This window comes from Mauremys reevesii, linkage group 2, assembly GCF_016161935.1.
Source record: "Mauremys reevesii isolate NIE-2019 linkage group 2, ASM1616193v1, whole genome shotgun sequence".
Lineage (NCBI taxonomy): Eukaryota > Metazoa > Chordata > Testudines > Geoemydidae > Mauremys > Mauremys reevesii.
The window spans coordinates 270,987,381-271,013,733 of record NC_052624.1 but is presented as its reverse complement, the minus strand read 5'-3'; the positions used below and the strand labels follow the sequence as shown (position 1 = coordinate 271,013,733).

The 26,353-nt window shown below is 45.3% G+C and overlaps 1 protein-coding gene across 1 annotated transcript in view; it reads left to right on the top strand.

The window, feature by feature from the left end:
* Positions 1-24,040, top strand: part of OC90 (otoconin 90) — a 31,727-nt gene extending 7,687 nt beyond the window's left edge. Inside the window, exons 7-17 of the mRNA XM_039523027.1 lie at positions 4,195-4,307; positions 6,965-7,093; positions 8,991-9,032; positions 11,583-11,633; positions 13,537-13,593; positions 14,275-14,319; positions 16,479-16,640; positions 17,074-17,172; positions 20,992-21,166; positions 23,079-23,185; positions 23,748-24,040. Coding sequence (XP_039378961.1) covers positions 4,195-4,307; positions 6,965-7,093; positions 8,991-9,032; positions 11,583-11,633; positions 13,537-13,593; positions 14,275-14,319; positions 16,479-16,640; positions 17,074-17,172; positions 20,992-21,166; positions 23,079-23,185; positions 23,748-24,040 — 1,273 coding nt within the window. The remainder of the gene's footprint in view (positions 1-4,194; positions 4,308-6,964; positions 7,094-8,990; positions 9,033-11,582; positions 11,634-13,536; positions 13,594-14,274; positions 14,320-16,478; positions 16,641-17,073; positions 17,173-20,991; positions 21,167-23,078; positions 23,186-23,747) is intronic.
* The last annotated feature ends 2,313 nt before the right edge of the window (positions 24,041-26,353 follow it).

Sequence of the window (26,353 nt, the reverse complement as noted above, 5' to 3'; positions counted from 1 at the left end):
GACCCTTAGCTTTACAAATGGATGATTTGGCTTATGTGCTAATATCCAAGGACTCAATCTGTGCTTACCTGTAACTGCCCATCCTCAACCAACAGTGTCGCCAATGACCAACGAAACATAGGCTATAACATCGGTTATCCTGGCTTCCTAAACTATCATTGCCCTTTGTTGGTGCCATCCATTTCCCAGTCACCGGCAATAACAACAGCTACTTGCAGCACAGCCCTGGAACCACACAGAGCAGTAGCTTCCCGAAAGGCTGTTTTCAGTGGTCTAGGGATAATTTTAGAACTGGATAACCCCATCCCCTGGATCTTCAAGCATGGCTAGTAACCCCACGTGTTGTGCTTCTCCCTTGCTGCCCCCAGATATTGGGATTTATCATCCAAGCCTTTATTTCCCTGAATACTCTCAGCTGGCAAAATGTGGACTCTCTGCCCCTGAAATTAAAAGCAGGTGTAGTCCACACTGCTGCACCCACATTTCACTGGAACCCTGGCTGTGAAGCTGGGTTAAACTGGTTGCAAAAGGAAACAACTCCCGAGAGGCAATGGATTCTCTCTATGTACATGCTCATTGTCATAGTACCTGACCATCTGAACACATTCATAGGTTACAGACCATGGTAGCATGGAAGCACAAAGCTATTCTCTTCATTATACACCTGGGTAAACTGAGGCATGGTGTGATTAAGTGACTTACCTCAGATCACACAGGACATTTTTGGCAGTGTAGGGAACAGAACCATAAACTCCTGACCTTGAGCCCTGGGCTTTAGCCTCTGCCCCGGGTGGATGGATCTTTGAAGGTAATTCAGTCCGTGCTCTTCCTTACTAGGCCAGTAAGGTACAATATAGGTCAGGAGGCTTCAGTGCTGAGAGTCCTGTTTCTTCATGGTCACTGGAGTGGGGAACACCGGGAAAGAAATGCAACACGGGCCAAGTCCTGCCCAGGAGTAGGTGGGGAAAGAAGGGATTTCATGTGCGAAGTGAGCAATGTTGTCATGGCTTAAAGAGGGTTAATGTAGAGTTTTGCGTGGAGATGAATCCGCTGCAATCCCATATCATCTGAAGGGGAGGAAAATGGAATTTTTATCTTCCCAGCTGCGAAAAGCCACACAAAGTCCTTGTGAATGGCTTGGCGAATTGCTCTATGAATAAAGGTGCTGACACTCTGAAATCAGAGCTCGATCCAGTTCAATGAACTGATAGCTGAAAAAGCTCTACAGCTTAAACAGCCCCTCACTTATCATTTTAATGAAAAGCTGCATAAATACAGAAGCCTGAGAAGCTGCGGGACGATCGATCAGAGTCTTTGGCCTGAGAAAGATTCGCAGACACAACCTTTTCAAGCAGATGGATTTGAAATGGGTTAGCAGCATCTCTCCCATCAGTACAAACCCCACTGTACGATATAGGAGATACAGATGTTTGCTTTTCCGTATACATATACAAGACACTGTTCAGATTTAGAGAACCTCTTTAAAAAGACACTGAAAACATCCTGCTAAAAGAAACAGTTCTGCCAGTGCCAAGATCTGTGTTATGTAGAAGTTGGTGAGTTGCTGAAGTCCATTCTCCATCTAAATTCCTTAATCCTGATCTTCTAGTCCGAGACTGGAAAGGTGAAGCAGAGAGCTCAAGAAACTTGCCCACGGTCAAAGAGGCAATCAGTGGCAAAGCTGGCTTTAGAGTTAATGGGCCTGATCTCCACTCTATTACTCCAATTCTATATTAGCTTGATTGCATTGAACTTAATAGAGTCACACTGGTATTAAACTAGTGTGACCCAAGGATCCTGAGATTCCAGCTGGGGTCTTTAAAGTGAAGTAGTTAAATAATATTTTGCTGTCCACAGACAGCTTCCACTGAAGGATCCCAAAGCACTTTGCAAATATTAATGAATTTAGCTTTTCAGAACCCCTGTGAGGGAGGGAAGTAGCATCATCTCCACCGTCTGACTGAGCCAATTCAGTCTCTGTGAATCTAGGCCTCAGTCTCTAAGGTACTTAAGTGCCTAAATCCCTGATTTAGGTGCCTAAGTGGCCTGGGATCTCTAAGAGGGGTGGGGCTTAGCACAACTCCGCTCATTGGCCAGCTCCCTGCCTCTAGTGGCTTTTATGAATCACAGTCGAAGGTCCCTATCCATCTCCATTCATGGTACAGGAAGCCTAGGTGCCAGCTCACAGTGTGTTCCTGTGATGCTGAGCATCTCAGCACTTAAGTACTGTTGTGAATCTAGGCCTGTGACATGCCAAAGGTCCTGCAGGTCACCTGTGGCGGAGCAAGGAATAGGAACCATTTCTCAATGGTCTCAGCCCAGCACAACACTTAATATTCAAGTAAGTGCTTTGCTGGATCAGGATCTTAGTCCTGTGTCTTAACCACAAAACCAAATCACCCTCCACTAGCTTTCCCTTCTCTGATGCTAAGTGGCAAACCCCTTAACTGTTGCAGGTTCAAATAATCCCACTAGCGAGAGTGAAATAAAGGACCAAACATATAGGATGTTTCCATATATCCCACGAAGGATTCCACCTCTAAAGACCACCCAGCGCTCTACTTTTACCCTACTGCTCTTTCATTCTGCGCCTTTGATGCTGTTGGGCTGCACGGCGGGGCTCTAGGTTTTATACATGGTTTGAATTTGCAGCACTCAGCATTGTCTGTATACTTCCCAAACATTGCCAAGACGCTCCAGGGAGGATTTCCTCGACCTGTTACTGTAACAGTCAGTTCGTCTTGGTGATCACAGGCTGTAGCCGGATCTTGGAAACCGGATATAATGTTGATTGTCCAGCTGAAGACTATGTCAAGGCTTTTCTATGGAATGTTGTCATTCCCATCTTCGTTTAATATCCCCCCGGTACAACTGTGATGCTCAAGTGCAGTCACACCATGGAAAGGTCCCAGCAGAGAAAGCAGATGGATACCAGTGAGTGGAAACAATAGACAGGTCAAACACTCACCATGTGTTAGAACAGATGCTTCCTTTTCTCCTCTGCCCCTTTTCGTGCTCGCTCGCATTTTAAAGACAGTTACACTATAATGCAAAGGGTGGCTGTCACTTGCTCCTGTTCTGTAGAGAACGTACATGGGATCAAACAGTTTGAGTCCACCCAGTGTGGACACAATCCAAGGCCTCGTAGGAGATCCCTGTTCAGAAGCAACCCCTGGGATTCTCATAGCCTCAGACAAATCCTTTGTACCAAGACAACCACCACCTAGGCAGAGCCCATATTAGGAGCCCTCCTGCTTGCCTCGCTGCTGAGATCCATGACAACGTCAGAAGATGGAGATTGTCTTTGCCTTCCCAGGCAGCGCAGGGGCAATGGAGCACACTTGGAGTGGGGTAGAATGAAACAAACTGCTCACAGGGTACAACCCTCTGTGGCCCAACACAAACACCAGCCTATTCCATACACGTGGAGGAGGACATGGTGCTCATGTCACAGCCTTAATAATCGCTCCAAATACCTGTGGCAGAAAGATACGTCTGATTATCTGTTATGAGGAGGCAGAGGACCCAACCTGCAGAGAGGTTAAATGAATCCCCGTGCCCCACGAAGGAAGTCAGCCGTGTTCAAACACAGCAACTCCAAGTCCCGTGTCTTGCCCCAGGACAGTGGGAAAGAAGCTTGCACCTCCCTGAGTGACCTGAGGGGCTGCCAGGGGCTGGGGCTGTCCCCAACCCTGGGCCTGTCCTAACTTGAACTCTGTCTGCCATGGCTTTTGCAGCAGCCAAGAAATAGCTGGGGCATAGAAATGTCTCCTGTTGGCCCCTCTGGGCCAGGGACTCTAGAAAGAGGAACTAGCAGAGCCAGCTCTGTGCGTGGCAGGGAGACTCTCTGTGCCTGAGGGCTCCTTTGCACCGACACAGTGTAAGGGGGTGCAGCGAAGTGGGGAGAGGCAGACAGATCCTCGCTGTGCTCAGTCTATTAGGCCTAGTCAGCCATGAGGGGAAAAGGACCACACGCCCGTCCTCTAGGGGCCAGAGGAATGAATGCGCCTCACGGACAAACTAGTGAGAAAAAAAAGGGATGCCCCCCCTTTTCTCCCAGAGCATCCTGTACACTTGCCTGCTGCCCAGCACATCACCACCCCAAAGGGGAGGCAGGCAGTGAAGTGAAAATGAAGATGGGCGTCCCTGGCATTCTTCTCGTTGTCTTTTTTGTTCCTTTGTTTTGTTTCTAAGCTGCTGTTTCCAGCACCGCAAATGCTATGAGGAAGCCGTGGAGCTGGAGTGCTCATGGGACCCTGCCAAGATTTCTATGGACATCAGCTGTCTTACGAAAAACATTACCTGTGGTAAGGTTCAAAGGGGACTGCTGCCTGTTACCAGGGCTTTGTACTGATCGGGGAAAAGAGGAGTTGCTTTTGCATTTGTACAGCGCCTAGCGCAACGGGGTCCTGGGCCATGACCGAGGCTCCTCGGGGCTGCAATGATATAAATAATAATTCCCATTAATTTACTGAGAGCCATGTAGAGACTAGGCAGAAATCACCCATGATTGTCTTGTAGGTCTAGGTATATTTAATCCTGCCTCGGTGTGGAGGTATGGCCCAGAGGGCCTCTCAAGGTCCCTTCAAGCCCTGTGTTACGGCTCTCTGGATTCCGGATGGAATGGCTGTTGTTGTCATGTACCGATGCTAGTCAGAGGTATCAATATTCAATTGGATGTACAAACAAAAATCCAGGAACTGCTACAGGAAACCTGGTGCTGGGGATCCCCGACGGCAGGATCGCTCTCTTTGGAGGCCATTTAGCATCGTTTGGTGCATCTGTGAGACTCACACATGTAGCTGACTGCCCAAGAATGTGGACTGACCTGTTTTTAAAGCCCTGTTTGTCTTTACTGAACCTCAACTAAGACTGTGAGGTGCTCAGATACTATGGCAATGGGGGTCCAGCAAATTGATTTCATGGCCAGAAGGGACCATTGTGATCATCTAGCCCAACCTTCTGCCTAGCATAGGCCATAAAAGTCCTCCCAATGACTCCTGCATCGAGCCCAATAACTTGTGGTTGAGCTGAAGCGTCACTTTGAGTGATGAGGAGCTTACCACGTCCAAGATAAGGCACGGTGATCAATATTAGCATTGCACAACAGCGTCAGTGTACTGCATTGGTTGTCTTCATACGTGTTTGAAAAATACTTGGTAGTCTGGCCAATAGCATCAGGTGGAAGATATCCATCGTGAAAGCCGTATTAAATTATTATCCAAAACAGCAGCAAGAGTCAGGCACCTTCTAGAGCTGGTTTCCAGCTAAAGATCAGGCAGGACTGAACAGGAAGCCTCAGAGGTCACTTGAAAGTGGTAATTTAGACAAAGACACCGAAGGGTCAGAAGGGACAGGGTTCTGCATGCGGTCCTGGGTGTCAGCTCCACTCCCTCACCCGAGGAGTTTTATTTCACTTTATGGGAGTGCTGTGCAGCTCCCCACACAAACTGTACCTAGCAAGGAAATAAGGAATTAAGTCATTCAGCATCCTAGTTACACTCTGCTCATCATGCCCTTTGCTTAACCACAAATAATTCCCTTCGACCAGCCAAGCCACAGTCCCATCTAATGCCAAACAACCAACAGGCAGCTTTCGTTTCCACCATAAATATAATACATCAGCTGAGAGGAGGTCTGATCAGCAAGACGTTAAAAGTGCTGATGAGCCCAGTGTGAACCAGGACTCCCAGCACTGATAATATTGGAGCTGCTCTGGTATTAGCAGCCATGGAACAATTTTACAAAACATGCAAATAAGCCACACCCTCTGGGCCTGTCAATCAGCATAGAGAAAAGCAGACATGCCAAACCCATGGGAAAAAACGCAGAAATTGGGCCTGTTTTTGGCTTAATTGGCTTATCGCTTGTTTGGCTTCTTGCAGCTTGTTGATTTTTTTTGATTGGCTCCTGACAAGCAGGGGCAAGGGGGGGAGAGAGAGTCAGGGGTGCACAGTGGGCCCACCATAGTCCCAGGCTGCATGCCAGGGGGATCCAGTCACACAGAGTGTTGGCGTTATTAGGGATTGGCTTGTTATGGCCTTGTTTCAAAATGGGATTAGCTTGATTTTTGGCTTATTGTGAAGGTCGGGGTGCTTATTTACCACCTGAAAGTTGGCAACAGTGGAGAAAAGGGGTATTGAAATGACTTTGTAAGGGGAGGGAGCTCCACTCAGCTCTGGTAAAATCTGAGCAGATGTTGCCATGATGTGCTGAAGTGATTTTTCACTCCTCTATATGGTTTCTATTTAAAACAATTTCCCATCAAGCACTAGTCCTCTGTAAAGACCAGGGGCCAGTTTTGATCGCTGTTACACCATTGTAAATGTAGCGTAGCTAACGCATTGATAGCGCCACTCTGGGGAAAGCCTGGTTTAACTAATAATCTGATCCCATAATCCTTTCTAGTCTCGCACCTAAGCCATTTTTGCTTTAGCTCTGTCTCCAAAAAAGCACGTCACAATGGGGAAAGTCCCCCTTTACTGGAAAATGGCAAAGGTATTTTTGTTCAAACTGAAAAAAAATATTGCCCTTGCTTAGGCTGTCAGCCTGGAAATAAATATTCTTCTCAAAGGTGAATTTGTCACAGAGTTCTCAGTGTGGGAAAACAGAAGGTTGCGATTGAAATTGTTTGGCAACCTGTACTGTAATGCAAAGCATGTTCTGTAATATCCCCTACAGTAAGTACAGTGAGAGCTGCACCGAGTATGAACTCTAGCCAGTGGTAGAATGGAAAAACAACAACATTTACTTGAAACGTCACCATGAATTTCCCTAGGATAATTCAATCGTATTGCTTTGTAAAGCCGGAGTTTATTTATCCTTGGTACTTGCAGAAACACAGTACAGGGTTATGTTCTGCACAATGAAATGGAGCTGTCGATGGAAAGCCGGAGAGGCAGAGGCAGATGGTGGAAACAGATATTTCAATGGTACCTTGTCTGGATTTTTGTTTTTACTCCAGAGTCTGGGGATCCTTGTGAACGGCTTCTCTGCAATTGTGACAAAGCGGCTATTGAGTGTTTTGTCCATTCACACGTTAACTCTTCCTTGAACGGCCTGGATGTCTCCTTCTGTCCAGGTCAGGTTACAGGTAATAATAAAGGGCCTGATCTACTGACCATTCAAGTCAATGGGAATCTTTCCATCAGGAGAAAGGGCACCAAATGAGATCCAGGGAGAATAGTGCTGCCACTGGTGTCTCGGTTTCTTACGCTGCAGATGGCATCAATGTCTGTCCTGTTCTCTGCTTCATGCATCATTTCCATTTACTGTGACTTAGTGAATCCTCGTGGTAGGAGGGTGGGGATTAATTCAGGTGATTTGACTAGATGGCCAGATCTACAGAGCAAGTTTGTGTGTGAATGGGGCCAGACTGACAGCCCTGACGGTTGAAGTCCTCTCTTTGCTCATAGTAAAGGTAATTCATGGGTGAGAGGGGAGACAAGCTTCCCCACTCTGCTCACCTTATGGGACCCCTCCCTGGCATGGCAGAGTGTAGAGTAAGGTCAGGATGAGAGGGGTGTTCATCTCCATTTCCATCCATTGACCTCTACGGCTGCCCAAAGGGCTACTGATTTGGGCTATAATTTTATTGTTATGGACACTTGTTTAGTGAGATCCCCCAACTCGTTTCAAATAGGCCATCGAACGGATTATGAGATGGCGATGACTTTTGGATACTCTGGCCTTGGGCTGGCCTTGAACTAACAGGGGCAGCTTCTCAGCCCAGCTCAGTGGCCACGTTTCCAAAAGTGCTTAGCAGCCTCTGTGTGTGCTTGCAGGAGCCTCGGGGAAGCACCAGAAACATTAGAGCGCCTAAAGGTTGTTACGCTTAGCTCATTTATGCAGCCTTCTTTTTTTAATCTGCCAGGTACTATACCAATATAACCTACTTAACGTTCTTGGTAGAGTTACTCCTCCCAGAACCCTGCAAAGCTGGCAAGTGTCATCCCTACTCTATAGACAGGGAAATGGAGGGTAAGTGAGAGGCCCAAGAACTGAGATGTTAGCATGGAAGCCGGGAAGTTCACCTCTATTGAGAGAGACCCAAATCAAAAAGCTCAGGGTTTTGATATAAAAATAGTTGTTTCAAGACTATTCCATTTCACAAACCCAAACAGCATTATTGTCCTGCAGACCGCTCTGCTTAGTAGTGATGTTAAGGGTAGATTCTCTCTGAGGTCAGTGATCCCCCCGACTAGTTTGGGAGTCAAAGGTTCCCAGGTATATATCTTGGTGGAACAGAGCCCTCATAAATCAAGAAATCTTTTCATTTGACGGTCACCATGATGGGGCTCCACTCACCACGCTGGTGCCTCCTACTAGTCGTCTTAGGAATTAGCTCCGCAAGTCGGTACACCCACTCCCAGTGGGGCCTCAGCTGCCGGGACTTCTGCTCCCAGACACATCTCACTCCAAGGAAGGCAGTGTTCTCTTCATGACACAGCCTCCGGTCGTGTCAAAATCTGTGTTCCCCACTTCGAGGGGCAAATATTGCAGTCCAACTGTCCCACCACTTCTCCAGTGATGACTGCAGCCAATTGTCTGGCCACTTCCCCAGTGCCCCCAGCACCCTCTTTGTCCTTGCCTCAGGGCCTCAGCATGCAAATCCCAGCAGCCAGCCAGGAGCTCTTCTCTAGCTCCCCCATCTCTGCTAGCAGTACTGCTCTGTCCAGGGAACTAGCTTCTGTCTCCTTACTAGGCACCCAGTTCTCTCTCCATTCGCTTCAGGGTGTAACTGCACCTGCTCTGCCCTGTGGCTCTTCTTATATGGGCCTGCTGAACCCTGATTGGCTGTTCTTTGCAGCTCCTCTCCTATTGGCTGCTCTCTGCACAGCCTCCCTAGGGCCCTATTAACTCATTGCATGCCAGTGGCCCCATCATAGTCGCTCATTTGGGGACCTTCCTGTATAGCCGCACTGTGTGTTTCAGGCTTTGAAAAAAATGCTTCCTAATAGTATATCAGCTATGATCTCTCTTCTTCTCAGAAACAACTAGCAAGAAAGGATTGACAACGCTTCAAATGGAGGGTATGTCCTGAGCTCTAGAATCCTTTGCCTTTAACGTATTCAATTTATATCAGCTTATCGATCGCAAAAAAAAAAAGCTAGTGCACACTTCAGCAGAGGGATTCTTTAAAGAAAAGCAAAGTGCAACACCTCTGTAGCAAGATGCTAAAATACAACGGGGAAAGTTGTCAAACGTGCCTAAGGAGCCTAAGTCCCATTTTCAAAGGTTACTCAGGCAGGTTCCTAAGTCACATTTGTAAATGGGATTTAGACTTCTAAATCATTGACAGGTTGAGTCACTGTCATAGGGTGACTGGCTCCTTTAAGAGGGAGCAGGGTCCAGTGGCCATGTGACTGGTTGTCTGCTTCCCAAATGGGCTTAAGAGAAAGCACCTGGGCCTTATAAAGGGGTAAACGGCAGCTGAGAGAGAAGAGCTGCTGAAACCGTTTAGGATGGATGTAGCTGAGATCCCAATATACACAGGCCCAAGTAAGGGCCCATGAAGCCCTGAACTCAGCAGAATTTGGGAAGGGCTGATAACTTTGTGGAGAGGTTTGGAGCCAGACAGACCAAGGAGGAGGGGCTGTGCCCCATAGGAGTCTTGAGTGGAAGAGAGCTACTTTGGGTGTATTTCATATTAATAAACCAGTCTCCAAGAATGTTGCTTGTTATTAGACATAAAATCTCTGTGGATTATTCCGGGGAACCACTGCAGGAGAAATTGAGGAAGGGTGCTGTTGAGTCAAATTGGCCAGCAGGGGGCACTACAGGCAGACATGCCCTTTGAGAGGTGCTGTGAAAATGTTACCCACAATGCTCATAATTTTAAGAGATAGTTCTGTGTGTCCAACTACGGAAGAACATATGTATTTAAAAAAATAGACTGGTTCAACTATCCAAATTCTCACACGTGTGTGTGTGTGTGTGTGTGTGTGTGTGTGTGTGTGTGTGTGTGTGTATCTAATATACACATACAAACACCACTGGTTTAAAACAGGCTGCCTCCCACATGTTAAAGATGGCAATGATAAAAAGATCAGATTCATGCCATTTTACATGCACACTTTTCTAACGATAACATCTTAGGCCCTGATTCAGCAAGATACTTAAGCAAGTGCCTCATGTTAAGCATGCTCATGCGTTAAAGGTAGTGATGGTCCTGAGTACCTTGTTCAACTGGAGCCTTAAAGAATAATGATCATGAAGGAGTTTCAGTAAATGTTTTCAACTGAAAGCTCTGTCGGGCAGGGCCTGGACTTTGTTCATGTTGTACAGCACTGACTACTGGGTAGTGTCAGCACTGAACCAATAGTACAGCAATAATGAACCGAAATAAATCAGGTTCCACTTGCACCAGTACTGCTAATGACCGTAGTCATGTTACACTCAGTTGATGCCTCTTGAATTGCCCATGAGCTGATTGTGTTTTTACGGCTAGTGAAATGAGACCTCCTTTATTTTTGCAGAGCTTCTGTACCACAGGGGTGATAACCCACTGCTGACAACTACTTCCATGACAGAAGGTTTGTGCATTGACTCTGCAGAAGAAACATTTCCAACAAATTTCAGAACCAGTGAAATAAATAATCCAGGGAAAAGACTGAAATATGCTCCGAGTTAACCAAAAGGGCGAATATAAAAGAACCTACCATTGGTCCTGTGAGCCAGTACAAGACTAAGTCCCAGAGTAAGGTGTTTTGGATTTGTAGGTGCCCTCTGCTGGGAGGACTCGCTTTAATACAACACACAATAACAGTCTCCAGCCAGAAATTTTTAATGCACTGGAATGTGCCATGTGTAATTCTGACGTCCAGGATCAAATCGTGAGGTCTTTGCTTAGCTCTTACTCGAGGAAATTAGTTAATGACGTCAACAGGAGACTTGCCTTAATAAGGACGTCAGGCTTTGACTCATAGTGAAGTCATTGCATTGGGATGGGGTGCGTGGGGGCGGGGAGGGAGATTTCACTGTTAAAGGACTCCATCTTTAGACAGAGCCAGCAGAGCTGCTCCTTGAACAGACCTTTCAAGGGAATGGGGCCGATCTATGTAAAGCACAGTGTAAATCTGTGGTGTCGTGTGCAGGGGTTTTACCTCTGCCCTCCATGCAGAGAACGTATGCTGGGCTGTTGCGGGTGAAATCTAACGCTCGCCTTAGAGAGACACAGAAGAGAAGCCAGATTAATGTATTTCTCCAAAGCCAAACGCGTCACTTGTGGGGAAGAGGGGAGGCTGCTGCTTTGAAGGATTTTCCACATAGCAGGCCGGCCCTGGGATGTCTTTGTAGGGACATGGGAATGCATCATCTGTTATTGCGTCAGGTATTAGCAAGAAGGGGAGCTGGGCAAAGCAGACAGGCTAGACAGCCTCTGCGCCGCGGTCCCAGGCCAAATACACTGTCACCAACATGCCTGATCGCCACTCGGCAGAGCCCAGGTGCCTTTTTGGAATCTGGGTCCCTGTACAGTGGGGTTGCTCTGAGCCATCACACCAAGCATGAGTCTGGAAGAGTAGAAAATCCCACGGTCGCTTGTGAATGTTAAGACAATACTGTGGTTTTTGTTTTTAAAGGAATTCCACCTGCAGCCAGCAATACCAGCTTGAAACCCCCCACTTCTGAGTGTAAGTGATAGTGTTACCTCATAGCTGTCCTCCCCTTGTCGTACGCCACATCTCTTACTTTATCGTTTGCAGCTTGCTTTTCTGATCAGACAGCAACTCCAGCCTCGGTTTGTGTATTTACAGTGAGTCCCAGAGAGCTCAGCAGTGCACGAGGGAAAACACCCAAAGCAGAATGTGAGTGGCAGTTTCTGTATTTGCACGTCTGTAATGATCCTTTTCAAAAAACATAACGATAATGAGGCATATGTAATTAGCACATCAACACGAGACCAAAAATAGCTGCAGCAAATATAAACCTTTATTAGGAAATTCACAATGTTGGAAACGCTGCTTGTAACATAGCTAGTAAATGTATCTAGTAAACGGAGGGTGGGATTCTGAAAAGCGCTGGACCACCTCTACTCCCATTGATATCTGCTGGAGTGTTCCCATTGACCTCACTGGAGCAGAGTTAAGCCAGTGCTGAGTGCTTGTCATTAGAGAGCATCTATGCTTTCTTACATCCCAGAAGCGAACGCTAACTACTCTGGTATAAATATGCAGACACCAATTTTAGGGTCGTTTATGATTTGCATCTCTAAATGATTAAAATGCAGGCAAAAAAAAAAGCACTTCTCAGGATGAATGTAGCATGCAAAGGTAGTGCTGCCTAATGGTTAGGAGAGGAGAATTGGGTTTCATTTCCAGCTCTGTAAATGACTTTCTGGTCAACCATAGACAAACACTTAAGAATCCAACCCAGCTGTCCACTAATTATGGGTGCACATCTTAAAACTTCCACAGAGACACTATTGAAATTTTGGACCTTAACTTAGGTTTACTCATCTATAAAATGGGTGTGCTATTATACCTCCACTTTAGAGTAGTGTTTGTGGGGCTTATTAGTAATGTAAAAAGTGTTGCAAGCACCTAGTGACAGGTGTATTTTATAATGGGCTCAAAACCATTTATCGTTTTATCCACTGCAAATAGAAGAGAGAGTACAAACCTCCAGTGGTGACATTTTCACTTTTTCCACCCTATCACAAGGCCATGTGCAAAGGCTGCGTTCACCATCTTTGCATTTCACCAAGGTCTGTACTTCCTTACAGTTTGTTTTCTGATCAAGGACTCACATTTTCTGTCTTCAGTGGCTATTTCTGCTGAGCCCAGTGACTCAGTCCTGAGGACTCCCAAAGCAGAGGCAAGGAGGTTTTAGTGGTGGTTTTATTTTTCTGGCAAATCAGCCACTGTAAGCTCCATGCGGTCATACAGTGGCATTAGCAGTAGTCAGCTGGCCTGTGCGAAGCTGCACTGCCCCTGCCCCGCAGCTAACGAGCAGTTTAGAGCTCGAGCTCAAGCCAAACCTGAAGTGGGATTCTCAGACTAGTCGCTGTGTTGCCAGCATGGCTTGATCCTGTAGCCAAGCTCTGAGCATGCCTAAGACTTGGCTTAGGTGCCTTACTCCAGGGAAGGGTTCAGGCCGAGGATCCTGAGTGGAGGGAAGATCCTATCTTTGACCCATCCACCGGGTGCACCAGCTCAGCTGCATAGGTGCCTAAACCCCTCTCCCTGGCATTTCATCCTGGCTACCTTAGATTGCTCCCTGCTCAGTTTACTGACTCCTGAAGCTCCCTCTCTTAGGCCATAACTTGCCCATGCATTGTATGGGGAGCCTGGGCACCTAACTCGGGGCTGAAGATTTCATTAGCGGGCAGGTCGCCTGGGGTTTAGGCATCACAGCACCAAGCAGAGCAAATGCCTAAATCTCTTTGAGGACCATTGACTTAGCATCTCTGTGCCTCAGTTCCACATCTGGACAACGAGGTAATGACGACAGTTGGTTCTTCTTTGAGAATCTCAGATCAAAGCCACTAAACAATTGTTTGGTTCACTACCCTAGTGCTTCTGCTTTCCGGTCTAGTTATCGCAAGAGATCACGAAGGCATATCTGCTTCCTTGGTGGATCCCACGCTAACAGGTAAGTGAATCTTAGAGCTTGACTAGAGGACAGGGGTGAGAATAAACCTGCAGATGTGTGACTATAGCAAGGCATTTGGTAACACAATGCCATTTGAAGTGGTTACTATAGTAATATTATGGCTCACCTGCTTTGAATTCTTTTTTTTTTAATCATCTTTCCTGGGAGAAAAATTGTTTTTTTTTAAAGAGAAAGCCAAGTTAAAAATCTCATTTAAATGACGAGTGTTAAAACTGAATTGGCCATTTCACCATTTTTATGCTGTTTAGTTTTTGCCTTTCACTGAATTTGAGCAATGAAACTAGATTTGTCATTACCACTTTCTGGCACTGTCTAGCAGCATAGTGCAATATCAGGATCGCAGCCTCGGCTGGAGAATCTTTCAGTCAAGGCAAAGAACCATTTTCAGTGAACGTTGTTTAAATTTCATAAATTATTTCTAGCTGCAATTTCAAAGGCCCAACCGGGAGCTAATTGCCCTGTGCTCCTTGACTTCAATGCACTTTGTGCCTTTGAAAATCTAACCCTCCATTAACATCAGGTTTTCTAATACAATGATCCTTTAAAGCACATTCATAGATATTACAGCCAGAGGGGACCATTATAATGCTCTTTTCTCACCTCCTGCATAGCATTGCATAGAATTCTTTCATGACCTAAAAGCTGCTTAATGTTTTGCAGTTACTACAGTGAAGATCACAGCCACAGCAGCAGCTGCAACTGAAAGTAAGGAGACAGCACCAGGACTCCTGGTTTGATATCCTACAACACACTTTTATTTTCAGTTGACCTTTATGAGGCTAATTCAGATGAACTGAACTGGACCAGGGAAATTTCAGGTGACACTGAATGTGGGAGGGGGTCACGGGGGGGGAGAAGCAATTTTTCATCTGTGCCATATCTGACTCGGGTATTAGAATTATTTGTACTGCAATAGTGCTCAGGGTTCCCAGTCAGGGATCAGGGCTCATTGTCCTTGGCCCAGGACAAACACATATCAGAAAGATGTGTGTCTGCATCAGAGAGGAGTTATCCACCAAGTTCTTGGGAGATTGCTACAATTAACAAGCACCTTCTGAGTTCTAATCCTGCCTCTGAGACTGGCATACTCCAAAGCTGTCAACAAGTCAGTTTACCTCTTGGCCTCAGTTCCTCCATCCGTGCAATGGGGATAATACTACTATTAATGATTATGCTAGTTCTCTGTACTGAGAGGGGTCTAGCACACTTTTGGGTACTGTATAATAATATTAATGCTTTCAAACCATTTCCCAATAAACATGTGTCGCACAAACTAACTCCACCACCTCAGGAGACAGTCGTCAGTGACCTGTTGGAAGACAAAGGAGAGAATGAGCATGGAGACTGAACTACCTTCTCACCCCTGGCAATTTGGTTCCTGCAGGACAGGTGTGAGGCAGATTGGCAAAGCAGTGAGGGGCAGCCAGTGTTGTCTGATCTGTGTATAGACACATTACTTAAGCCCTGATGGATCTCAATGCAGCACCTTTCACCAGCTCTTAAACACAGAAATGTTAAAGGTCCAACACACACATCCCAAAACCTCTGGGCGTCACACATAGCAATTGCTGTTGTCTGGAATGTGAAGTGTTGTAGCTGTTCATGGCGAGATGCCTGCAAAGTAAAGCATCCTAACTCTGGTTATACTGTCTCTGACTATTGAGCATTGCTCACATTTCACTGCGTCACAACCAGCTAAAGCAACCAGCAACCCCACTAGCAATGACCAAAGCTTCTTGGATTAAACTTGGTTTTCCCCTGAAAAAATGCATTCTTGGGCTGACCAAAACTGCACAAATTCACGTGCAATATACCAGATTGGTTCAGGAAAAGAAATTCTGAAAAAAATAAAAATGTTTCATTTTGGCATTTTAAAAATGAAACACGTCAATGTTTTGATTTGAAATGACTTTTTGTTTTGAATTTTTCTTGTTTTATTGAAAAGTTAAAAAAAAAAGGAAACAACATGTTTTGTTTTGGGTTGAATAAAATGTAATTTGACCTGAAACGACTTTTTTTTTTTTTTTACTTTTTGTTCTGTCAAAAAATGTTCATTTAGTGTTGACCCAAAGCTTTTAAAAAAAATGTTAAGGTTCAGCCACTGAACCGAAAAATGAGTTCTTCACAGAGCTCTAAGTCCAACCCACTTGAACCCCGCTAAGCAATTGGTAAATACTTTATTGTCAGTTCCTTTCTTCACATGCCCTTCTGTGTGCTTTCCTTCTCACTGAAATCTCCCGGCCTCATGCCAAGGCTACCAGTCTCCACCAAAGCTCGCTGAGCTCCATAAACAACAGTAGTGTGTATGCAGGGGAATACAAGAGCACATAAGTGAATGGAGCCACTACTCTGCATTCTACCTGTCACGGTCTCTTCATGTTCTCCTGAGTCACCCGCCAAACTGGAGCTAGAAGAGTGTGTCACCACCTCTCGCGCCGCTATTCACCTCAGCACCACTGGGCTACTTTGATGGGGTGATGGACCAAGAACAGAGGAGTGATGAACTCAGGAAACCAACACTGACCTGCACCTTTTCTGGTTGCCCAATCACCTGGTTATGTCATTTAGCTACCTGGGATAATCCTTCACCTTCCAAGTGTGACATGCATTCTTTTAAATCTGTAGTAAACACTTACCACCATCTTTAACCAGCATGACTCTAAGATACATAAGAAATGTGAAGAAAGTAACAAGAGTGGGAATTTGGGGTTTCTTTCTATGGCTGGCGGTTTAAGCCAGTTCTGTCTGGGATTATTACTCTTTCCTGCTATCTAGGAGATCAATTTACTTCCCGTTTAAATGGGCATGTTGTTGGTGATTATCCTGCTATTTCTCCTTCTTGCTTTTCCTTTTCTCCCCATCAGTTCGGAGGGGGCAGGAAGGCGATTTAATTGTGAGTGTACCTTCAGGACTTACAGAGGATGCTTTCCCGATGGAAAGGCCAACCACAGCCACAGCAGGTATTAACTCAACAGAGCCAGACGTGATACCCACTGAAAATGATCCCACCACGACAACAGAACAAGGTAAGTGCACAACAAATGAAATTCATTTTCTATTTCAACTTAAACCACATCCCTGTTCCTGTTCACAGATACCCAGTATTTCCCCAGGCCACGTGGAGTGGCACTATTACCTCCCTAAATGTATGTATTATCCATACATGGACCTCCTAGAATAACATTGGCTTTACTCACAGCAGCATGTCACTGTGCAGAGCACAGCTCAGAAGAGGTCATTGACCAAAGCTATAAGCAGGTCTCACCCAGCCTATTCCGTTTGGAACAAACCTTTTTGTCCACCCGCGAAGGGCCCACATTTGAAAGGATTTCAGTCACGTTGCTGGCTCAGCGCCTACGCTTGCGGAGACGCTGTTGATAGTGGAATGAGGAGAGCGCCCTCTTGCCTTTGTGCGATTCTTTCTAATGCGAGTTAACGTGTATATCATGTGATCTGCAGAGACAAGCTTTAAGACAGGAGAAGCGAGCACAGCTTCCTCTGCGATATCCCCAGAAGTGACACTCGCTGAGAGGGGGCCCGATGAAGCTGTCAGACAAGGTAGACATAATGGTTTTCTCAGTTACAGCTAATGAAAAATGGGTCACGCTGTACAGCGAAGGTACGTTTACAAATGGGGAGGCTGTTCTGAGCACGTTACAGACATGGATAGCATGTGTTACTGATGGTTATAAGTGCATCAGCAGTGATGTAATCATTTCTCTAGTACCTTCCGCTGAGGTGCTCATAACCATCTGTAACAGTGCTGGACTCTAACATTCTATGATTTAACATTTATTAACATATGGAGCTCTCATTAACCTCTTATAAACTATTTGCAAATGTACCTTTAAAATAAAAGGTGGATAAAAATGGACTCGGAGAAGGGATGTTCACTTGCTTTGCGTTTTTAAGCAAGTTTAATTTCCAGTCTAAATGACACTTTATTGCCTGCAAATATCAGAGGTAGTAAAAGGACTTTTTCCCTCCCAGACCCTCTCTCTGCTCCTTAACAGCTCCACTGTCCTCCCAGGCTCCCCATCTCAATCTTATTTTCAGCACCTCGGTGCAGAGTTGAAAGAGTTCTCCAAGATGGCTGAGAGCTGTCACTGTTGCAGGTCTCAGCATGCTTCGTCAGGAGATCCCCCCTGTGTGTTAGACGTGGTGATGGGAATGGCCCCAAAGCTAGGGGCTATGGATAGTCAGGAGCCAGAGGGCAGGGGGAAACCGGCATTTCTCAAGTGGTTGAATTATTTAAGTTGACTTTTAGATAATAATTACTCATATTCTATTAGTGCCCACAGTCCCCAGTCTGGGATCAGGGCCCTGGAGTATGAGTGGAACAGGAGAAAGAGGGTCACATTTCAGAAGGGACATCATTTGGGGTGACACCAGAGGCTCGAGGATGCAAGCTGGGGCCAGGCTGTACCAGACAAACATGGGCCTCTGGGCATGTAGCAGTGAGAAAGATTTCCTTCAATTCTGACTGCTTGCTGCATCACTAATTACTAAGGCCCCATTGTGCTGAGCACTGTGGAAACACACACTCTGTGCCCCCAAGGCCTCTCGGTAGAAATATACAAGACAAAGGGAGTATTATCACTGTTTTACAGTTTTGGAGACTGGGGATTAAAGTAGTTTACCGAGGATCACACAGGAAGTCTGTGGCAGAAGTAGAGCTCAAATGCAGATCTGAGTCATAGGCCTGGTCTACACTAGGCGTTTAAACCGGTTTTAGGAGCGTAAAACCGATTTAACGCCACACCCGTCCACACTGAGAGGCCCTTTATATCGATATAAAGGGCTCTTTAAACCGGTTTCTGTACTCCTCCCTAACGAGAGGAGTAGCGCTAGTATCGGAATTACCATATCGGATTAGGGTTAGTGTGGCCGCAGATCGACGGTATTGGCCTCCGGGCGGTATCCCACAGTGCACCACTGACCGCTCTGGACAGCAATCTGAACTCGGATGCAGTGGCCAGGTAGACAGGAAAAGCCCCGCGAACTTTTGAATATTTCCTGTTTGCCTAGCGTGGAGCTCAGATCAGCACGTGTGGCGATGCAGTTAAAAATCAAAATAAAGAAAGAGCTCCAGCATGGACCATGCGGATGTGATCGCTGTAAGGGCAGGCAAATCTGTTCTATCAGTGCTCCGTTACAGAAGACGAAATTCAAAATCATTTTTAAAAAATCTCCAGACAGACGCCATAGCAGGGGCTCAGCGCACTGCTGCGTGACAAGTGTAACGGAAAGCCAAAGAATCAAATGGACGCTCATGGACTGGAGGACTCAAGCTATCCCACAGTTCCTGCAGTCTCCGAAAAGTATTTGCATTCTTGGCTGAGCTCCAAATGCTTCTAGGGTCAAACACAGTGTCCGCGGTGGGTCAGGGCATAGCTCGGCAATTTACGCACCCCCCCACCCACCCCCAGAAGTGCTTTCCCAGAGGAAGGAGTGACTGATGACATTTACCCAGAACCACCCGCGACAATGATTTTTGCCCCATCAGGCACTGGGATCTCAACCCAGAAATTCCAAGGGGCGGGGGAGGCTGCGGGAACTATGGGATAGCTACAGAATAGCTACCCACAGTGCAACGCTCCAGAAGTCGATGCTAGCCTCGGACCGTGGACGCACACCACCGATTTAATGTGTTTAGTGTGGCCGCGCGCACTCGATTTTATACAATCTGTTTTACAAAACCGGTTTATGCAAACTCGGAATAGTCCCGTAGTGTAGACGTACCCTTAGTCCAGAGCCTTAACCACAAGACCATCCTTCTTGTCAATAGGCAGGCAGCAGGTTGCTCACTCGCTCACTCCTCTGGTAGCCAAACTTAATTAGGAAAAAATTTAAAGTGGATCATGGAGGAACATCACACACACGTATCAACTTAGCATTAATGGTGTGTGTGGGTTAACTGGCACAAATTCCATTTTGAAAAATGCGCCTATTAGAGTCCTGCGGGGGATTCTCTTTTTAATCCCACTCCTGTCCTGCCCACAATATCCACTCCCACCCATTCCCACATTGTTTGGATAATTTTTATCCTGCTCTCACTGTTTCGGCAGTGAGTCCTGCGGGACCCACGGGATCCCAGTCCCGCAGCAGGGCTCTAGCCCCGATTGTTCCTGCCTTCAGACACAACATAGCCATTGTCTTGCTCCTTATTCATTCCTCTGAGTGAGCTCTGGATTTTAATCACTTCATTCTCTGAACGAGTGCATTGCATTCTTATTTCCAACCGTCTCAAAATGGCTTTGGGCACCTTGGGAGAAAGACCCAATTTAACCTGAAACATTACCTAAGTGCAAAACATTAATATCACAACCCCTTTTAATTTGCATCTTACACTTGCAGAGCAAAACAGCTTTCCCGTCATGAAAGTCTGTGTTCCCATTTTGACTGTTCTCTGCCTCTCTTTTCTTAATGATGCTCAGCTGGTTTAACAACATTTAATTACGTGCCAGTGCCTTTGAACGGGAGATCTCGTTTTATCTGCCTTTTCCTTCTCCACAAAGAAATAGTCATTAGAATCTATTCTAAGCAAAGGCAATTTGTGCTCAGTGTAGAACAGCCAGTTTTAAAACAATTACATGGAGATAATAGGGGAGTAACCGAAGTTTGGGAGTTACTTCAGCTAGGTTTCAAGATGGTCATAGTTTTGGTGGAAGGATAGAAATATTGGGATGGTCTTTAAGAATAACACAAAATAAAATAACTAAGTAAATGAAGGAAAATCTAATCCCAGTGAAAAGGCAGATGTAGGATTTCTCAAGTCATCTAAAACTACAGTGGTAGTCCCATGACTCTAATTTGATTGAACACATTTGACCTCCTTTAACAGTGTGCTACTACAGCTGTTCTTATTCCTGTTATGGTAGTGCCTAGAGGTCCTGATCATCATGTGACGCTAGGCACTGAACACGCACAGCAGAAAGACTGTAACATTGTGTAATTATTTAATAGTATTACCATAGTGACTTGGGGGGTCCTAGTCACACATGTGCTTGTCCTGTACAAACACAGAACAAAAAGCTGATCCTTGCCTGAAGAGGCTTACAGTCTTGCATAACATTCTGCTGAAGATCCTGTGAAGCATGTGGTATGTGGAAATACAGACAAGCTGTATGTCACTCACCAGGTTTATGAAACTCAGCTGGTAAATTCAGACCCATTCCAGAGGACCCTGTGTAATTAGAGAGATGTTCAATAAGATTCTGAGGAGAGACATGGATTATGGAAGGCAGAAACTATGTAAAATGAGTAAGAATTTGAGAGAGAGTTTGTGGTAGCTCTGACCGTTCCAAACAAAGAGAAGACATGGTCTCTGCCCAGAATGTGCACATTACTTAGTAAACAAAATGTCTCTCTTTACAGTCTGTGACAGATTCACCTTTCTGCAAATGAGTGGGAACGGAAAGGTGAAGCGGGAGCTGCCTCGGCTGGGAGAAATGCTGTTTTGCTTGACTGATCGATGCCCACAGGAATTTGAATCTTATGGCTGCTACTGTGGCCAAGAAGGAAGAGGTTATCCTACGGATGTACTGGACAGGTGCTGGATCGTCAACACCCTGCTAGTTGGCACTGTCTGTTGTTAATCATGGTTATTAAAGTGGTGCCTAGGGCCCACCCAAGATCAGGACCCCACTGTGCTAGGCCCTGCCCCGAAGGGCTTATTTAAATAGATAAGACAGAAATGGTGGGGAAAAGGCTAGACCAGAGGTTCTCAAACTGTGGGTCATGACCCCAAAATGGGTTTTAATGGGGTCATCAGGGCTGGTGTTAGACTTGCTGGGGCCCAAAGCCCAAGCCCGAGGGCTTCCGCCCTAAGCTGCAGGGCTCAGGCTTTGGCTTCAGCCCTGGGCTGTGGGGCTCAGGTTATAGGCCCCTTGCCTGGGGCTGAAGCCCAGGGGCTTTGGCTCCCCTGCCCAGGGTGGCAGAGCTCAGGCAGGCTGAAGCTTCAGTCCCCCACTCCTGGGGTCACGTACTAATTTTTGTGGTCAGAAGGGGATTGCGGTGCAATGACGTTTGAGAACCACTGGGCTAGACCGTTCACACATAGCAATCAATGGGATGGTGACAAATGTAATGTTAACGTCTCAGATTTGAGGGGTGAAGTGGTTAGGAGGGGCAAGGAGGGCACCATAGGTGAGGAGAGGGAGGGGAAGAAGGTGTGGAATGAGGCTGAGGTAAAGCATACTCAAGGAATGGATGGGTTGAATAGTAACTTGCAGATAGACAAGCTAGTCTGTTAATATAGATCTACGCTGCACTTTTGAAGGATGTAAACACCCAGCGTGAAATGCTGACGCCACTGACGTTTATGCAGAGTTTTGCGTTTACTGGTGGATACATCTAAGAATGAGAGAAAATTCACACTAACTCTAAGAAAAGGGAAATCTCTTTCAGGGTGAGTTCCAGTAGCATGTCAAAGAGTCTCCCTAGGGGAAGTGATGGAAGTCATGAGCACCTGAGCCATCTCAAGTTTGATTACTAGAATATATATCCTAAGGAACTAGCAGGAGAACAGACTCTCTGAGTATAGGTCTTCTCCAGTCCTAACTTATATGACTTATTGCATGGAAGGATTTAGCCCTCACGATACTGGCAGTTTCCAAGTTGTCAGTCAACTAAAGTCTTAGGGAATATATGAGAGACAGATGCCCAGTTTTTGAAAATATAAGAACATAAGAACGGCCATACTGGGTCAGACTAAAGGTCCATCCAGCCCAGTATCCTGTCTACCAACAGTGGCCAATGCCAGGTGCCCCAGAGGGAGTGAACCTAACAGGTAGTGATCAAGTGATCTCTCTCCTACCATCCATCTCCATCCTCTGACGAACAGAGTCTAGGGACACCATTCCTTACCCATCCTGGCTAATAGCCATTAATGGACTTAACCTCCATGCATTTATCCAGTTCTCTTTTAAATGCTGTTATAGTCCTAGCCTTCACAACCTCCTCAGGCAAGGAATTCCACAGGTTGACTGTGCGCTGTGTGAAGAACTTCCTTGTATTTGTTTTAAACCTGCTGCCCATTAAATTTCATTTGGTGGCCCCTAGTTCTTATATTATGGGAACAAGTAAATAATTTTTCTTTATTCACTTTTCTCCACATCACTCATGATTTTATATATTTTTACTTATGCAATTTATTACATCAGACAAGTTAAAAAAATTAAAAAGAGTCCTGTTTCTCTTCCAAGGAGCTCACAGTTGAATAAAGACAAAAGCAAGGGACTCTGAATGAATGAGAAGTAGAAAGGCTGTAATAGTAAGATGATGAAAAGCTGTATTTAATAACTTGTTTGGATAAAAAAAGAGTTTTTCATTAAAGGTTAAAACAAATGTTTTCCCAGTTTCAAGATGCGATGAAAACAAATAGCCAAAATAACTGCAAATATTGTGTACTCCAGGGAGATGAGTTACTTTTAAGAAAGGTAAACATTTGTTCTTTGTTTTAGGTGCTGTTTCTCCCATCAGTGCTGTATGGAACAAGTTAAAAAACTTGGGTGCCAGCCAGAAGGAAGTTTGAGATCTGAAGTTGTATGTTTAGATCATAAACCGAAGTGTAAGTTTGGTCAGATGATTAAATGTATGACATTCCCTTTGAGCACAATTGAGATCAGTATAGAAGCACACAACTAGAACAGCCTCACAGAAATTGGAAAAAAAAAGTGCTATATTAACAGTGAAATTGGCCTTGAGTAGGGAAAAAGGTGATCTGGTTTAGGTAAGGCTTAGCTAGAATGTGCTAGCTAAGCTTGACCTAAACCCGAGCACTTTTCCTAGTTAAGCAAAACCTTGCTGTCCAAAGAGCACTGGTGGATCTCAGGGTATGGCTGGCTTCTACCAGTAGGTGGGCACCTGGATGTAAACTGGTCAGTTTCAGAGTGCTAACATCTACAAGTCCCGCTGAAGTCAATGGCAGCTGCAGTTGCTCAGCATCTCTGAAAAATCAGGTTACTTACCATATATTTAGATGCCTAACCATGGATTTAGCAGCCTGAGTTTGAAAACTGTGGTGATAGGCTTTACGATAAGTGGTGTAGCGGACTACATATTTTTAAAACTTCTTACACCAATTACAATTTGCTTTCGGCCATTTTCATCTTTAAAATCTCCTTTTTAAGGCATTGGCTGGAGCATGTGCGAGAAGCTCTTGTGTACCTGTGATAAGACAGCGGCTGAGTGTATGGCTGCCGCCTCTTTCAATGAAAGCTTGAGGTTCCTAACCAGGCAAGCCTGCCAAGCGAACAAAGCCTCATGTCGGAGTGGAATAGCTGAGAGGCCTGCAGGCACCAGAACCTCCAGCTCTGAGGAGAGCAGTGAGGAGGCAGGTCCGTGGAGGAGTGCTTTAAGGAGAATAAAGAGAGCTGCACGACACCCCTGGGGAAAAGCCAGAGCCACACCACAGGAGAGATAGCCAAGTCTCTATATCCAATTGGGAAATGGCATGGAGGGCTCCAGAGTCAACCACTGTGTGTCCTATTTTATCTTATCTTTGTACATTCTCTTTTACATTTGCTTGCAGACCCCAGATTGAATTACAGACTAGGTAACGGATTATATATGTTAGGATATAGAACTCTGTTCTACAGGGAAACCTGCACTAAGGACCATTTCCACTTGTCTTACATGATTATTTGAAAGTATTCAGTACAGTTTTGTTCAGCTTTTATGTAAAGACCCCTCTGCCAGGTGACTGATTTTTGCTAACACCTCTGGCAGTTGGTTAAAATTTATTTTGTTTTGTATTGGAAAGGAGATGTCTCTTGCTGAAAAAAAAAACAATTGAAGGGTTGGAATTAGAATTTGATACATTTTCACATTACATGCCACTATACAGAACTCCTCCATGATATTAAAATAGTAAGCTATAAGATGCTATACTAGTTACGTAACTATGGTAAAACATTCTGGTCAATATCCTTCTTGAATATCCAGGGCCGTGGTGGGAGGAGATGAGGAACATTGTCAAGACACGTGTCTCCAAAAACTGTGTAATATTTGCAGATATCTGCAGTACCTCTAAAGAGGTCACCCACCTCAAGGTGTCACGGAGCACATGTTCTACCTTCAACAACATGGAGCCCTTTCCTATTACACTGTTGGCCAGCTGGGGCCTTAGTTTCCTGTTTATCCCCATTCCCTGAATTATTTTCTTGCTCCACCTCTTACTGGCTCTGCATGCCAATGGGCAACTGTAACAGGCTGCAGGGTTTTACAGGTCTCCAGTTTCCCTTTTTGTATATTATGTAGACAGGGAGCATAGTGGCATCTTCCGATGAGAACTAGCGCACGTGGGCCAAATGATGGGGGGAGCCTGCATCTCTACTGGCCATACCGTGACTGTTCTTCGGAGAAACAAACTTCAGCTTCCAGGAACATAGTCTTGTTGGTATCATGCCAATGTAATAGATTTCTCAAATTAAACTACATTTTCCCTTCCTACGGCCCAATGTCATGCTCCTATTATGCCATCTGCATGGACTCAGTGGAGATACACTGTCAAACTACAGCAGCAAATCCGCCTCTTTCCTGTCCCCTGTCCTCCTTTTAGAATACAAAACAAAACACATCATTATGAGCGGTAATGAGACTTTTGAGGAGGGGGTGGGAGAAAATTAAAAATCCTTATTCCCAGAATCACTGGAAAATTGAGCTGGGACCTATAGCAAATCTAGAGTATTCAGCACTTTTTTGCTGCTTTCTGCAGCAGCTGAGATTTATAGATGATGGTGGATGGTTCCAGCCCTTTGCATTGCAGAGTTTTCTGGAAGACTTGCTTAATAGGACAACACTGATTTATATAGGTAAGGCTATCGCTCCTTAGACAGCAGCAAAGCACTGAAGGACATGCAATGAGGTGTTGATTTCAAAGCTTTGATGTGACCAGTTAAATGTTAACACTAGGGAGCAAATTATCTACTTTGCATGTTGTAACCAAGTGGGCCTAAAAATCAAATCTCACTGGCAGTTAAATCAAAAGCAGCTTCATTGCTTTGGATGGCATATGTTTTGGCATCAATTTTAATCTCATTGCTTCGTCTCAGTTCTGACTAGTGCAATGGTGTCATAAACAGATAGTTAAGGGTTAAGGTCTCTTTTACCTGTAAAGGGTTAACAAGCTCAGTAACCTGACGGACACCTGACCAGAGGACCAATCAAGGGACAAAATAATTTCAAATCTCTGTGGAGGGAAGTCTTTGTCTGTGTTCTTTGTTTGGGTTTTGTTCTCTCTTTGGATCTAAGAGGGGCCAGACGTATCTCCAGGCTCTCCAGGTTTCCTGAAGTATTCTCTTCTATTCAGTATAGTGAGTATTAGAAAGGCAGATTAGTCTTCTAATTAATTTCTGTATTTGCAAATGTGTGTTTGCTGGAGAAATATCTTTATTTCTGTTTGCTGTTATTTTTGATTATTCTGAGGAAAAAAGGGGGGGGAGAGTCCCTCTGGTTTATAAGTTAGACCCCTGTAATATTTTTCATCCTGGTGTTACAGAGATAGTGTACTTCCTTTCTTTCAATAAAATCTTTTCTTTTGGAACCTGATTGATTTCTTCCCTTGTTTGGAATCTCAGGGGAAGAGGAGGAGGAGGGGGGAAAGAGAATCCCTCTTTGTTTGATTCAAGGAGTTTGAATCAAGGTGATCTCTCCCACCGACTAGGGGAGGGGGAAGAAGGTGGGGGAATTTTTTTTTTTTGTGTTGTGATCCAAGGAGTTTGGGTCTGTGTTCCCC